This window comes from Chanodichthys erythropterus, chromosome 1, assembly GCF_024489055.1.
Source record: "Chanodichthys erythropterus isolate Z2021 chromosome 1, ASM2448905v1, whole genome shotgun sequence".
NCBI lineage: Eukaryota > Metazoa > Chordata > Actinopteri > Cypriniformes > Xenocyprididae > Chanodichthys > Chanodichthys erythropterus.
Window position 1 is genome coordinate 36,353,057 of NC_090221.1, and position 13,748 is coordinate 36,366,804.

Sequence of the window (13,748 nt, forward strand, 5' to 3'; positions counted from 1 at the left end):
CTATTGGTGGATCTCATGTGAGTGACAGGTTGCCCCGCCCTCGTCATCAGAGAAGAGATGCTGCAAGAGGGAGGAGAAGATATTCTGATTTTTTTGACAGTCTATGATTCTGATTCAAGATTACGAGCCGAATTAATTCATTAAATAATTAATTATGGGTTTTAAAAAAAAACTAATATCACCATACTACCCCAGCTGATTAATTACATTAAAATTGCAAACATTTTTTGTATTACAAGTTTTCTAAAATGTTATGTTTAAATATGCAAATGATATCTAATTAAATATGCGCTAATTTGCATACATTTCTAGAACAAACATCTGAATATTGGATGATGTCAGGTTTAAATTTATCGTTTAAATTTTTGGACATATTAAATTCAAGGGTTTTACTGAGGGAATTTTGGCTCTTTTTATCACTCCATAAATCAGAAAATACTATCAACAGCCTGAAAAAAAATATATGTTCACCATTTTTTTAGGAATAAAATTTTGTATAAAAACAGGCAAATTATACATCAACAGATCCCTCTGTGAAAACCTTAGATAGGAATAAAACTGTAAAGTTTGGTGTATGTAAGTGGAGATTTCTGACTCATGAGAAAAAACTCATTTTGAGAAAATGGCCTTTAAAGTTATTTGCTGTAATCTGAAATCTATAGACGCAAATAGATAAAGTGCTATAAAATATACACTTAAAAGTGTATTTTGAATGTTTTCTTTCCACCAGTCTGAAAAGCCAAAAACTGCAAAATCTCAAAATTGACAGGTGCCTGAAAAAACAGTGTTTTTGCCTGCAGTAATTTAAATTAAATTAAATTAAATTATGATGTGCACGGGTAACCAATTTATAATTAATCTTGTAATATTCCATAAAAGAACTGTTATAATTTTGATTCCCCGCATATATCACATCAGGTTAGTATTGACATTTGGATCAACTCTTATGATGAACAAAAAACCTCACTATCTGATCTGTCTTTAACACATAAATTCACAAAAGGGCATGCTAAATCTCACTTTATAGTTCACTAAAGCATTTGTACTGTACATTAAAAATATGCATGTTCACATAATGCACTGGACATTGCATTAAAATTGCTACATTGCAAACATGTTTTCATAGCTTTGAATTTATTTTAGATGAGTCTCTATATAAATGGTGCGGATCTCTCTTTCAATGTAAATCTGTGGGATTTTTTTTAAACCTAGATTAATTTTAACATGCACCAAGCAAAAATCATAATCACTTTGAGCAGTGCACCTCTATTTTGACAGACATATGATTTGAGGAATCAAGCCAGATCAAGCATGAACTACATTTGTTTTTGATCACCATATAATTTCCCATCCTGCACAGTAACTGATGAATGAATGTGGTGTAATGCATCTTATTTTGCATGTTTTAACCTTTAACACACGGTTCAATGAAGGCATAAAGTTGAGGTTATTGCACGACCTAGTGGCGGAGTAAACACACTTCAGTTTGTTTCTATTATTTCTGCTTTATTAGTTTCCAGACACTAGAGGTCAGTACAGATCATATGATGTATAGACTACCAGAGCAAAGTTAGACCAACAGTTTTCAAGCTAAGAACAGCAGTCAGTATTCTTTTGTAAATGGCAAAAAAAAAAAAAAAAAAAAAAGAAAGAAAAAAAAGATAGAAGTTTAGATTCATCATTCATTTATGATCACAAAAAACTGAATAACACTGTAAGGGTCATGCTCAAATCATTACTGTGGTTGAAATGGTTCAATAAAGATATTACTATAAATCAGTGTTTATCAACTCCAGTCCTAGAGACCCATCTCTCTGAATGATTTAGGTGTCTCACTAATTAAAACACCTCAATTCAACTCATCAACTTGTTAGTGTATTAAATAAGAAGGGGTCATGAATTGAAAAATCAACTTTTCCTTGAGCTTTTGAAATATAGGGCATATAACCCACTGGTGTGTTAGGAGAGAAGAGCAATACAGGACTAAAATAACATTACCTTTCAAAGGATCCTAATGCTAGGAATATGCTTATTTATTTTCAACAATGTGAATGTCTCAGTTGAGCTTTATTTATTTGAATTTGGTACATTTCACTGTGGATTCTTTGGTAAATCAATCAAATTTCAGCACAGGCTTTGCAAACTTTTATATGGACTCGACGGTAACAACATGTCAGTAACTGTGTTCATTCTAATGCCTGATCTGATATTAATGATTCATGTACAGTCAGATGATCTTTGTCTCAGTAAATCAAACCAGTGACTAAATGCTCAACTTCACCTTGTTTCTCTTAGTAGGATGAAAATAATCTGCTATTTAAACGGTGGTTAAATTAGAACGCTCCCTTTACAATCGCTGGAGCTGTCAATCAAACTATGCGAGTTTATCAGTGACTGAGTTGTGGACTTGCACCAAAACTCCCGTTTTCTTCAACGATTATCTTAGTTACATCGAGTTTGCATTGTTATTTATGATGAAAGCATTCGTTAGTGTGCAGAAATTGAGTTGCGATGACGAGATCACTGCTTTCATGAACTCAACAACATGTCAGTGATCGACTACATGATCATTACTGCAACCTTTCATGCCACGATCTAAATATAATGCCATAGATGCAACACTTTTCACTATTAGTTAACCTTGAGAGTTGTAATAGTAAAAACAAACTAAAAGAGAGAGTAATACTTGGCCATCTCAAATGGAAAGATATCAGCCAATCACAGCAGTGAAGTCTCACAGCAGACACGCCCCTTAAGCGTTCAAATCAGAGGGGTAAAATCAGGATAGCACATTTATGAAAATAGGAAAAATGCCTTTTATTTTTAAATTATGACCATTTTTAATGTACAAATATTAACATTATAAGTGCACCCCAAAAAACATTATAAAACAATAAGATATGGAGCTGAGAAACACTGCTATAAATGATCCTGAATTATTTGTGAACACACAAAAACACACACACTGTAAAAAAAAATGTGTTCACTCAACTTATATTTTTTAGTTATCTTTTTGCTTTGACTCAGTTAAGTTTTATTGACTTAATCTACTAAGTATGTTCAACTTAAAAGATTTAGTTGACACAGTTAAAATAGTTGGCCCAACAACTTATTTCAACTAACCTGGACTTGTAAAGATTAGTTGAAATACGATAACTTAAATTTTCAAGTTATCTGTACTAAAATGTATGTTCATTCAACTAAATTTTTTTCTCAACTTGCAACAGAACATTCAACCAAATACAAAATAATAAATTCACAAATATGAACGTATATTTACTTACCAGAGTTGATGATGATAATGGAAGATAAATCTGCCGCGTGCCGACAAACTCTCCAGCTGCCAGTCTATGCCAGCAATGCCGATGAACGAACGAGACCCTTTTCGCGCTTCACGTGATCTTGTGATAAATAATGAGAACTTATATCTTAATGGTTCAGCATATGTTTTTAAACTGAGGCGACACATACTCTAGTTCACTGAACTTACAGACTAGTTGAGATAGTAAAAACCTAACATGTTAAGTTGAACGAACAAATTCAGAAACTACAAGTTGTATCAACTTACAAAATTACATTGAACAAACTAAAATGCGGAATCATTTTTTGCAGTGCACACAAAAAAAACACAAAAAAACAAATGCATATTGTGTAATTTATTTATTCAATGAAAAACACACTTCATTTGGTTGTAACAGAGAAAAAAAACATGAAAATTCTGGAATGGGCCTCTAAATCTGCCGAGGAAGAGGATGCTGTTAGTGGGGTTGTGCCGGATGAAGAACACGAAGGGGTGATCGGCTGTGAAACTCTGAAATTGTTGACGAGCATAGCCTACCGGATTTAGCAATGCGCTGACTGCCCATGCCTCAGTGCCGTCCTCATTCACTTCGACACAGGCCTTGTGAACCACCGCTGACACATAGAGGCCGTCCTGACTGCTCATGCCTGTCAGATCAGCCTCTGTTTCCTGGAACACAGAGATCATACCCATCTCTTGCAGTATTGCTGATAGGGAGCTCTCAATCTCCAGCTTGAACTTCGGCAAATGCACAATGATTTGCATCTGTCTGGACATTTTGTCTCTTTCGGTCCAATCAAGCAGCTTGTCAAGGGTTAACTCGCTCTCCAGCTGTCAAACACACACACAGATACTGAAAATGAACATACACACGTTCCAAATCTTTATCTGTTTATGGCACTTTTGCTGACCTTCAGAAGAGGGTCCGAGCCATCCTGAGTTTCATTTGGAAGAAGGATCAGCATGCTGAGCTCCTCCTCTACATATGTCAACTCCAGCACCTGCAGTTCATACTCTGGGATGCTTCTGAAGGGGAATTTATCATTCTGGTGCATCATTTCCACAGGCCGCCTCTCATTCTGATTGAAGACGAATGTCATCAAATGAAGAAATGCATACATTTAGCCTACATTTTGCATATGCTGAAACATAATGCGGATCACACCTGGTTTATTTTAAATGGCATTTCTTTAGTGTGTTTTTCTTCAAATCTGTTCATCCATTTCCCTTTGAATTGGATGACATTAACCAGAACGAGCCTAGTCCACTCAGTTACCAATTTAGGCTGAAGAAGATCCTTAATTTTATCTGAAAAAAATTTTTTTTTAGTGTTATATACATTTTACTTCTCGTTCACTTCACTTTAGAGATTAATTGCAATTGGATGTCCTTCAAGATGGCTGACTTTGAAGCGAGGAAACGAGGAAGCATCAATTTGAGTATTGAGACGCAACCAATTTCACTTTCATATTCTGATATTAACTTCTCACTCACTATCTGTCTGACTTTCCACCCATTGGTTAATGAGCTGTCTTGACTTCTCAGATGCTCCAGTGAAGTCCACAGCCTGAATGTCAGCGTGGTACAGCTTCATGGTGGAGTCCAAATACTCCTGCGGGACACATGTCAACACTTTCAAGGAAGCAAAGCATGGATTTGGCAAAGCATCAGAATGTCTCTTTGTTAAAGGCAGAATGGACTCACACGTAAGAAGCTGAAGGATTTCTCTCCATAGAGGCGGTTGGCCAGTTTGAGCTTGTAGGAGGCTGATGGACTGTTGATTGATGAAGTGAGGGTCTTAAAATGAGAGTGAACATCAGAGACTGAACCGAAGGACAAAACCTGCAAGGGAAAAACATTTTTGGCATTCTTTTAAGCTTATTTTTCACTGGCAAATCACATTATAATGGTGCAAAAAACAAACAAAAGGAAACAAAATTAGTGGTAACGTTTCTATGCAAATCCTGAAAATATGCTTGGGTTGTTTGCATTACTCCCTAAAAAAAAGTAACTAATTGCATTACTTAGTTTTTAATTTTTTTTTTATGAAAAGTAACTTTTGCATTACGTTTTCTTACCTGGGCTGGGCTTGCTAGTGTGTTTTTTTTTTTAATCACAAAAGAAAAAAGAAAATGTTTCACACCAAAATTGAAAGTAGCATTGGTTAATAAAGTGTGATTAAATACATTGTGTAATTTAATATAGTTAATTATTACAGGTTTGCATAACATTTTGAGATTGCATTTCACCGTTTTTATTCATTTTGAGGAATACTGTATGTTTTTGTGCATTCACATTTAGAATACAACAACCATCATGTTCGCACAGCACATGCAACACCTCTGACCTTTATTTCTGGAGACAGGAGAGCTGTCAGTCAATAAATGTGAAAAAGTGATTTAGATATTTTGTTGTAAATTGCATATACTGCATGTGTGTGTATGTATATATGCATAATAATTATACACAGCACACACACATATATTTCATATATTACCATTTTCTGTTAAAATTTGTTTCTATAATTCTGGATTTTTCTCCATAATTTGTGATCTTATTCCTTGCCACCAGTAATGATAATGAGTGTTTACTTTATTTTTCCTTATCCCAGGTTAATCCTGCTCTGGCTCTATAATCATCTCCACAAATCCATTTTTGACTCCTTTCATTACATGGACAAGGAGTTACTTAATATTCTCCTCGACCTTGTCCTTCATATCAAGTCATAGTTTTGCAATTTTGATCTTTTATAACCATCAAAGGCCTTTTTTACGCCATGCAATTCCCAATTATACTGTTCTCCTGTACATTTCTGTATATTTAGTACAATTTGTGACTTCATGTATGTAAATTTGGTCTACTACTATCAAAAGTTAACTAAGGGCCAAATTCCTGCTAGGACTATGGTCCCTGTTATCAAAATTCCTAGTAATACAGGTTTGGGCAGACATGGTTCCTTTCACTTCTTCATTTTTCTTGCCCAGTCTTCACATTTTTCTCCATAATCCAATTTCATAATTCCTGAAAAATAAAAACAAAACAATTAAAGGTGCTACAGAGGATCTTTTCGTCGACTGAGAAACCAAAGACTGTTATTGAGTTTTTGAAATGAGCGCATGCGTAAGAACAGCCCCCTCCTTCACAGCTCATTTCAGAGGAACACCTCCCAAAACTCCTGCACAAGTATTGGGACACGAGTGTTTACCACCGGCATTCTCTGTGTCGTGTTCGTGGATTCATTATGTCGGACTCACCGCAGGTAACTCATAATCTGCAGTTTTTACTCCTGTCTCCTGACAAAAACATTGCATGCGGCGCCTGTGGAGTGTGGAAAGTTACTGGAGCGTGCAGCCGCTCGTCTCTCACAAGGAACGTCACGGCAGTGATTGTCAAGCCAGAGGGCCAATCGTTTACACGATGATCGCGTCAACGATTGGCTGGTGTTTTTAAGGCCCTACCTCGTGCACAGATGATGTATATTGATATTATTCCTTTCAGTGCACCTAATAAATAGTCTTTTATCAGTTAGTACAGACAGTTTCAAGTAATATTGCAAAAATGTATAAAACAAAACATCCTCTTTAGCACCTTTAATGGGAGTTTTCCGGGGGCCCCCTCCATCCCCTTCATTTTAAATGGAAATTCCTGACTCAAGAATAACCCTGCAACGTTATTCCCGAGCCGGTTCAATTTCATCGGCGCAGGCGAATACTTCAGGATCTGATGTTGTGGTCAAATTCACAGTCACTGTAATTTCCAAAGTAAATCTGTGTGCCGGTAGATCTTCTGTTTCACCTTCCATTTTTGCTTTGTAGCAGCATTCTTCTTCCAGAAGTCAATTTGCAGACATCCGACTCTTGTAACTTTTTGTATTATTTTGTTCAGCCAACATTCTTCATCAATTTGTCCAAACTGGCATCTCATATTACCATTTTCCTCATCATAAATCAACTCTTGGTGACATTATTTGTTCTCCAACAGCCTGTTACACGTTAAACTAACAGCACTGCCTATTTTTCCATTCGGTCTGTCTTTTTCATGTTGTGTGTTTGTCAATATATAATTCGTTCTGCTTTTTGAGACTAGTCATGTCTCTGCTCTTATCACTCCTCTCTGACTGTTGATTGTTATCATGTTTTTAAGCTTCAGTATCTTTCGTAATGTTTTAGTCACTTTTGACCAAAGATCTTTTAGACCAACTTCCATTATTCTGTAATTCTACTGTGTGCTTGTCAATTATTTTTACTATTTTATCTTTTTTCATGATTAAATCTTTAAACGGTTTGTTCTTGTCTTTATTCTCTAATTTTATCCACACAGTGTATGTATAATTTCCCGGCCATCCAGTAGGGTGTCCCCTACTGCAGGTTTTTCAATGCAATAGCCCCTCTAGACCCTCTCTATTTCTCCTGTTTCCTGGCCCTTCAGTCCTTTCTCTGGACTGGAATATACTAAGTCTCTCTCGACTAGTATCTAACTGAATCCTTTCTGGATTGACAGACATGTACACTTTCAACTTAAAACTCAAACCTCAAGCCATTCACATTGGGCGCCATGTTAGTCGGTGTGACCATTTATAGTAGCCTACACCTTTTAACCTCTTAGGATTATTCAGGTAGGGTAAGGAAAGTCAAATCTAATCTAAACCGTCAGGTTGAAGTCCTTCAGGAATGACGTAGAAGACTACCTTGTGGTTGTGCACTCTTCCTCTTCTTCACTGAAGTCTTTGTCTGGCTCACCTACGCTTTTTCATGCTCTATTCATCCTTATTGTTAACCTTTGTGGTTGGTTACAATCATCAAACTCAAAAACCTAACTTTCACAACTGTTGCTTAGTCATATTATTATTATCATAAACAAAGGAAATATTGTAGTTACTTAATTTCATAATATATGGCCTTAACTTATAAAAGCAAGCAAATAAAAACATTGAAATATCAATATCAACATGAAAATCCAAAACACTGAAAAAAATCAAAGCAACATGTGTAAACAAGTTAAGTTCGATTGATATCTTAAAAAATGAGCTTTCAGTAAGATTTAGTTTGGCCGCAGTACCAAACGTTTCCAGATGCAATTCACTCCCCGTTCATTTCTCATTTTTGACCGCCAACAATACAACTGCGACTCATTTATTTATTTGTGAATTTCTGCATTTATTTATTTATTTCAGCATTTAATTATTTATTTATTAATTTATTTACTTATGTATTTCTACATTTATTTTTTTCTATATTTATTTATTCATATATTTCTTCATTCATTCATTTATGTATGTATTTATACATTTATTTATTAATTTAACTATGCATTTACATATTTATCTATTTATTTGTATACTGAGATACAAAGTCGCAATTGCGAGATATAGTCGGAATTCTGAGTAATAAAGTCACAATTGCGAGTTATAAAGTCAGAATTCTGAGATATAAAGTCGCAATTCGTGATATAAAGTCAGAATTGTGAGATATAAAGTCAGAATTCTGAGTTATAAAGTCACAATTGCGAGTTATAAAGTCAGAATTCTGAGTTATAAAGTCACAATTGCGAGTTATAAAGTCAGAATTCTGAGTTATAAAGTCGCAATTGCGAGTTATAAAGTCAGAATTCTGAGATATAAAGTCACAATTGCGTGATATAAAGTCAGAATTCTGAGATACAAAGTCGCAATTGTGAGTTCTAAAGTCAGAATTCTGAGATATAAAGTCGCAATTGCGAGTTATAAAGTTAGAATTCTGAGATACAAAGTCGCAATTGTGAGTTCTAAAGTCAGAATTCTGAGTTATAAAGTCGCAATTGCGTGATATAAAGTCAGAATTCTGAGATATAAAGTCGCAATTGCGTGATATAAAGTCAGAATTCTGAGATATAAAGTCGCAATTGCGTGATATAAAGTCAGCATTCTGATATAAAGTCGCAATTGCGAGATATAAAGTCAGAATTCTGATATAAAGTCGCAATTGCGAGTTATAAAGTTAGAATTCTGAGATATAAAGTCGCAATTGCGAGATATAAAGTCAGAATTCTGATATAAAGTCGCAATTGCGAGTTATAAAGTTAGAATTCTGAGATATAAAGTCGCAATTGCGAGTTATAAAGTCAGAATTCTGAGATACAAAGTCACAATTGTGAGTTATAAAGTCAGAATTTCGATATAAAGTCGCAATTGCGAGTTATAAAGTTAGAATTCTGAGATATAAAGTCGCAATTGCGAGTTATAAAGTCAGAATTCTGAGATATAAAGTCGCAATTGTGAGTTATAAAGTCAGAATTCTGAGATATAAAGTCACAATTGTGAGTTATAAAGTGACTTTATAACTCGCAATTGCGACTTTATAACTCAGAATTATATATATATATAAAAGTCATATTATTTATTTATAATATGACTTTATAACTCGCAATTGTGACTTTATAACTCAGAATTCTGAGTTATAAAGTCGCAATTGCGAGTTATAAAGTCAGAATTCTGAGATATAAAGTCGCAATTGTGAGTTATAAAGTCAGAATTCTGAGATATAAAGTCACAATTGCGAGTTATAAAGTCAGAATTCTGAGATATAAAGTCACAATTGCAAGTTATAAAGTCAGAATTCTGATATAAAGTCGCAATTGCGAGTTATAAAGTTAGAATTCTGAGATATAAAGTCGCAATTGCGAGATATAAAGTCAGAATTCTGATATAAAGTCGCAATTGCGAGTTATAAAGTTAGAATTCTGAGATATAAAGTCGCAATTGCGAGATATAAAGTCAGAATTCTGATATAAAGTCGCAATTGCGAGTTATAAAGTTAGAATTCTGAGATATAAAGTCGCAATTGCGAGATATAAAGTCAGAATTCTGATATAAAGTCGCAATTGCGAGTTATAAAGTTAGAATTCTGAGATATAAAGTCGCAATTGCGAGTTATAAAGTCAGAATTCTGAGATACAAAGTCACAATTGTGAGTTATAAAGTCAGAATTTTGATATAAAGTCGCAATTGCGAGTTATAAAGTTAGAATTCTGAGATATAAAGTCGCAATTGCGAGTTATAAAGTCAGAATTCTGAGATATAAAGTCGCAATTGTGAGTTATAAAGTCAGAATTCTGAGATATAAAGTCACAATTGTGAGTTATAAAGTGACTTTATAACTCGCAATTGCGACTTTATAGCTCAGAATTATATATATATATATATATAAAAGTCATATTATTTATTTATAATATGACTTTATAACTCGCAATTGTGACTTTATAACTCAGAATTCTGAGTTATAAAGTCGCAATTGCGAGTTATAAAGTCAGAATTCTGAGATATAAAGTCACAATTGTGAGTTATAAAGTCAGAATTCTGAGATATAAAGTCAGAATTGCGAGATATAAAGTCAGAATTCTGAGATATAAAGTCACAATTGCGAGTTATAAAGTCAGAATTCTGATATAAAGTCGCAATTGCGAGTTATAAAGTTAGAATTCTGAGATATAAAGTCGCAATTGCGAGATATAAAGTCAGAATTCTGATATAAAGTCGCAATTGCGAGTTATAAAGTTAGAATTCTGAGATATAAAGTCGCAATTGCGAGATATAAAGTCAGAATTCTGATATAAAGTCGCAATTGCGAGTTATAAAGTTAGAATTCTGAGATATAAAGTCGCAATTGCGAGTTATAAAGTCAGAATTCTGAGATACAAAGTCACAATTGTGAGTTATAAAGTCAGAATTTTGATATAAAGTCGCAATTGCGAGTTATAAAGTTAGAATTCTGAGTTATAAAGTCGCAATTGCGAGTTATAAAGTCAGAATTCTGAGTTATAAAGTCGCAATTGCGAGTTATAAAGTCAGAATTCTGAGATATAAAGTCGCAATTGTGAGTTATAAAGTCAGAATTCTGAGATATAAAGTCACAATTGCGAGTTATAAAGTCAGAATTCTGAGATATAAAGTCACAATTGCGAGTTATAAAGTCAGAATTCTGATATAAAGTCACAATTGCGAGTTATAAAGTTAGAATTCTGAGATATAAAGTCGCAATTGCGAGATATAAAGTCAGAATTCTGATATAAAGTCGCAATTGCGAGATATAAAGTCAGAATTCTGATATAAAGTCGCAATTGCGAGATATAAAGTCAGAATTCTGATATAAAGTCGCAATTGCGAGATATAAAGTCAGAATTCTGATATAAAGTCGCAATTGCGAGATATAAAGTCAGAATTCTGATATAAAGTCGCAATTGCGAGTTATAAAGTTAGAATTCTGAGATATAAAGTCGCAATTGCGAGATATAAAGTCAGAATTCTGATATAAAGTCGCAATTGCGAGATATAAAGTCAGAATTCTGATATAAAGTCGCAATTGCGAGATATAAAGTCAGAATTCTGATATAAAGTCGCAATTGCGAGATATAAAGTCAGAATTCTGATATAAAGTCGCAATTGCGAGTTATAAAGTTAAAATTCTGAGATATAAAGTCGCAATTGCGAGTTATAAAGTCAGAATTCTGAGATACAAAGTCACAATTGTGAGTTATAAAGTCAGAATTTTGATATAAAGTCGCAATTGCGAGTTATAAAGTTAGAATTCTGAGATATAAAGTCGCAATTGCGAGTTATAAAGTCAGAATTCTGAGATATAAAGTCGCAATTGTGAGTTATAAAGTCAGAATTCTGAGATATAAAGTCACAATTGTGAGTTATAAAGTGACTTTATAACTCGCAATTGCGACTTTATAACTCAGAATTATATATATATATATAAAAGTCATATTATTTATTTATAATATGACTTTATAACTCGCAATTGCGACTTTATAACTCAGAATTCTGAGTTATAAAGTCGCAATTGCGAGTTATAAAGTCAGAATTCTGAGATATAAAGTCGCAATTGTGAGTTATAAAGTCAGAATTCTGAGATATAAAGTCACAATTGCGAGTTATAAAGTCAGAATTCTGAGATATAAAGTCACAATTGCGAGTTATAAAGTCAGAATTCTGATATAAAGTCGCAATTGCGAGTTATAAAGTTAGAATTCTGAGATATAAAGTCGCAATTGCGAGATATAAAGTCAGAATTCTGATATATAGTCGCAATTGCGAGTTATAAAGTTAGAATTCTGAGATATAAAGTCGCAATTGCGAGTTATAAAGTCAGAATTCTGAGATACAAAGTCACAATTGTGAGTTATAAAGTCAGAATTTTGATATAAAGTTGCAATTGCGAGTTATAAAGTTAGAATTCTGAGATATAAAGTCGCAATTGCGAGTTATAAAGTCAGAATTCTGAGATACAAAGTCACAATTGTGAGTTATAAAGTCAGAATTTTGATATAAAGTCGCAATTGCGAGTTATAAAGTTAGAATTCTGAGATATAAAGTCGCAATTGCGAGTTATAAAGTCATAATTCTGAGATATAAAGTCGCAATTGTGAGTTATAAAGTCAGAATTCTGAGATATAAAGTCACAATTGTGAGTTATAAAGTGACTTTATAACTCGCAATTGCGACTTTATAACTCAGAATTATATATATATATAAAAGTCATATTATTTATTTATAATATGACTTTATAACTCGCAATTGCGACTTTATAACTCAGAATTCTGAGTTATAAAGTCGCAATTGCGAGTTATAAAGTCAGAATTCTGAGATATAAAGTCGCAATTGTGAGTTATAAAGTCAGAATTCTGAGATATAAAGTCGCAATTGCGAGTTATAAAGTTAGAATTCTGAGATATAAAGTCGCAATTGTGAGTTATAAAGTCAGAATTCTGAGTTATAAAGTCGCAATTGCGAGTTATAAAGTCAGAATTCTGAGATATAAAGTCGCAATTGTGAGTTATAAAGTCAGAATTTTGATATAAAGTCGCAATTGCGAGTTATAAAGTCAGAATTCTGAGATATAAAGTCGCAATTGCGAGTTATAAAGTTAGAATTCTGAGATATAAAGTCGCAATTGCGAGTTTAAAGTCAGAATTCTGACTTTTTTTTCATTATGTGTGAAACGTTATTTCTCACAGTACTTTGCTTTCGTTTCCTTTCATTGCGACTGACCATCAGGATTGCTGCTTTGTTATTATTATTATGCATAAAATAGAGGACATCATAAAGGATTATTTTTAGCGCCGATTTACCAATAAAGAAACATTGAATTTACTGGAGGAGACACATAAAGATTAGCCTCCGGACATATGCATTATGCAGGAATATGCATATAGAATGTTTCCACGGTAACCTTGTACACAAGTACAGCGTTTCATGGATAGAAAACAGCTTTTACTGCCATCTAGTGGGCTTAATACTAAAACACCAATCATGTTTCATCAACTTTGCAACTCAAGGGTAGAATCATGCAATTCTGCAAATTACAGTCGAGGTATTTGGGCAATAAAAGTTGTTTTTAACAGAATGGATACACTAATGAATTTGACACAATAATAACAATATAATAGTAATAATAAGAATAATCAG

At 33.6% G+C, this 13,748-nt stretch overlaps 1 protein-coding gene across 1 annotated transcript; it reads right to left on the reverse strand.

Annotated features, from left to right (window-relative positions):
• LOC137035890 (leukocyte elastase inhibitor-like) lies at positions 1–7,225 on the reverse strand. The gene is made up of 7 exons (XM_067409712.1): positions 7,097–7,225; positions 5,006–5,143; positions 4,796–4,913; positions 4,467–4,609; positions 4,213–4,380; positions 3,710–4,132; positions 1–60 (listed from the first exon to the last, which is right to left on the reverse strand). The coding sequence occupies exons 1-7, from the start codon at positions 7,223–7,225 to the stop codon at positions 1–3; spliced, it is 1,179 nt and encodes a 392-aa protein (XP_067265813.1).
• Between the last annotated feature and the right edge of the window lie 6,523 nt (positions 7,226–13,748).

Coding starts and splice junctions, on each gene's coding strand:
- LOC137035890 (XM_067409712.1), bottom strand. CDS start 7,225: ATGAGATGCCAGTTTGGACAAATTGATGAAGAATGTTGGCTGAACAAA. Junction 4,381..4,466: donor TGCCATTTAAAATAAACCAG/GTGTGATCCGCA, acceptor GTCTTCAATCAG/AATGAGAGGCGGCCTGTGGA. Junction 61..3,709: donor GCCCATTCCAGAATTTTCAT/GTTTTTTTTCTC, acceptor TCCCTCTTGCAG/CATCTCTTCTCTGATGACGA.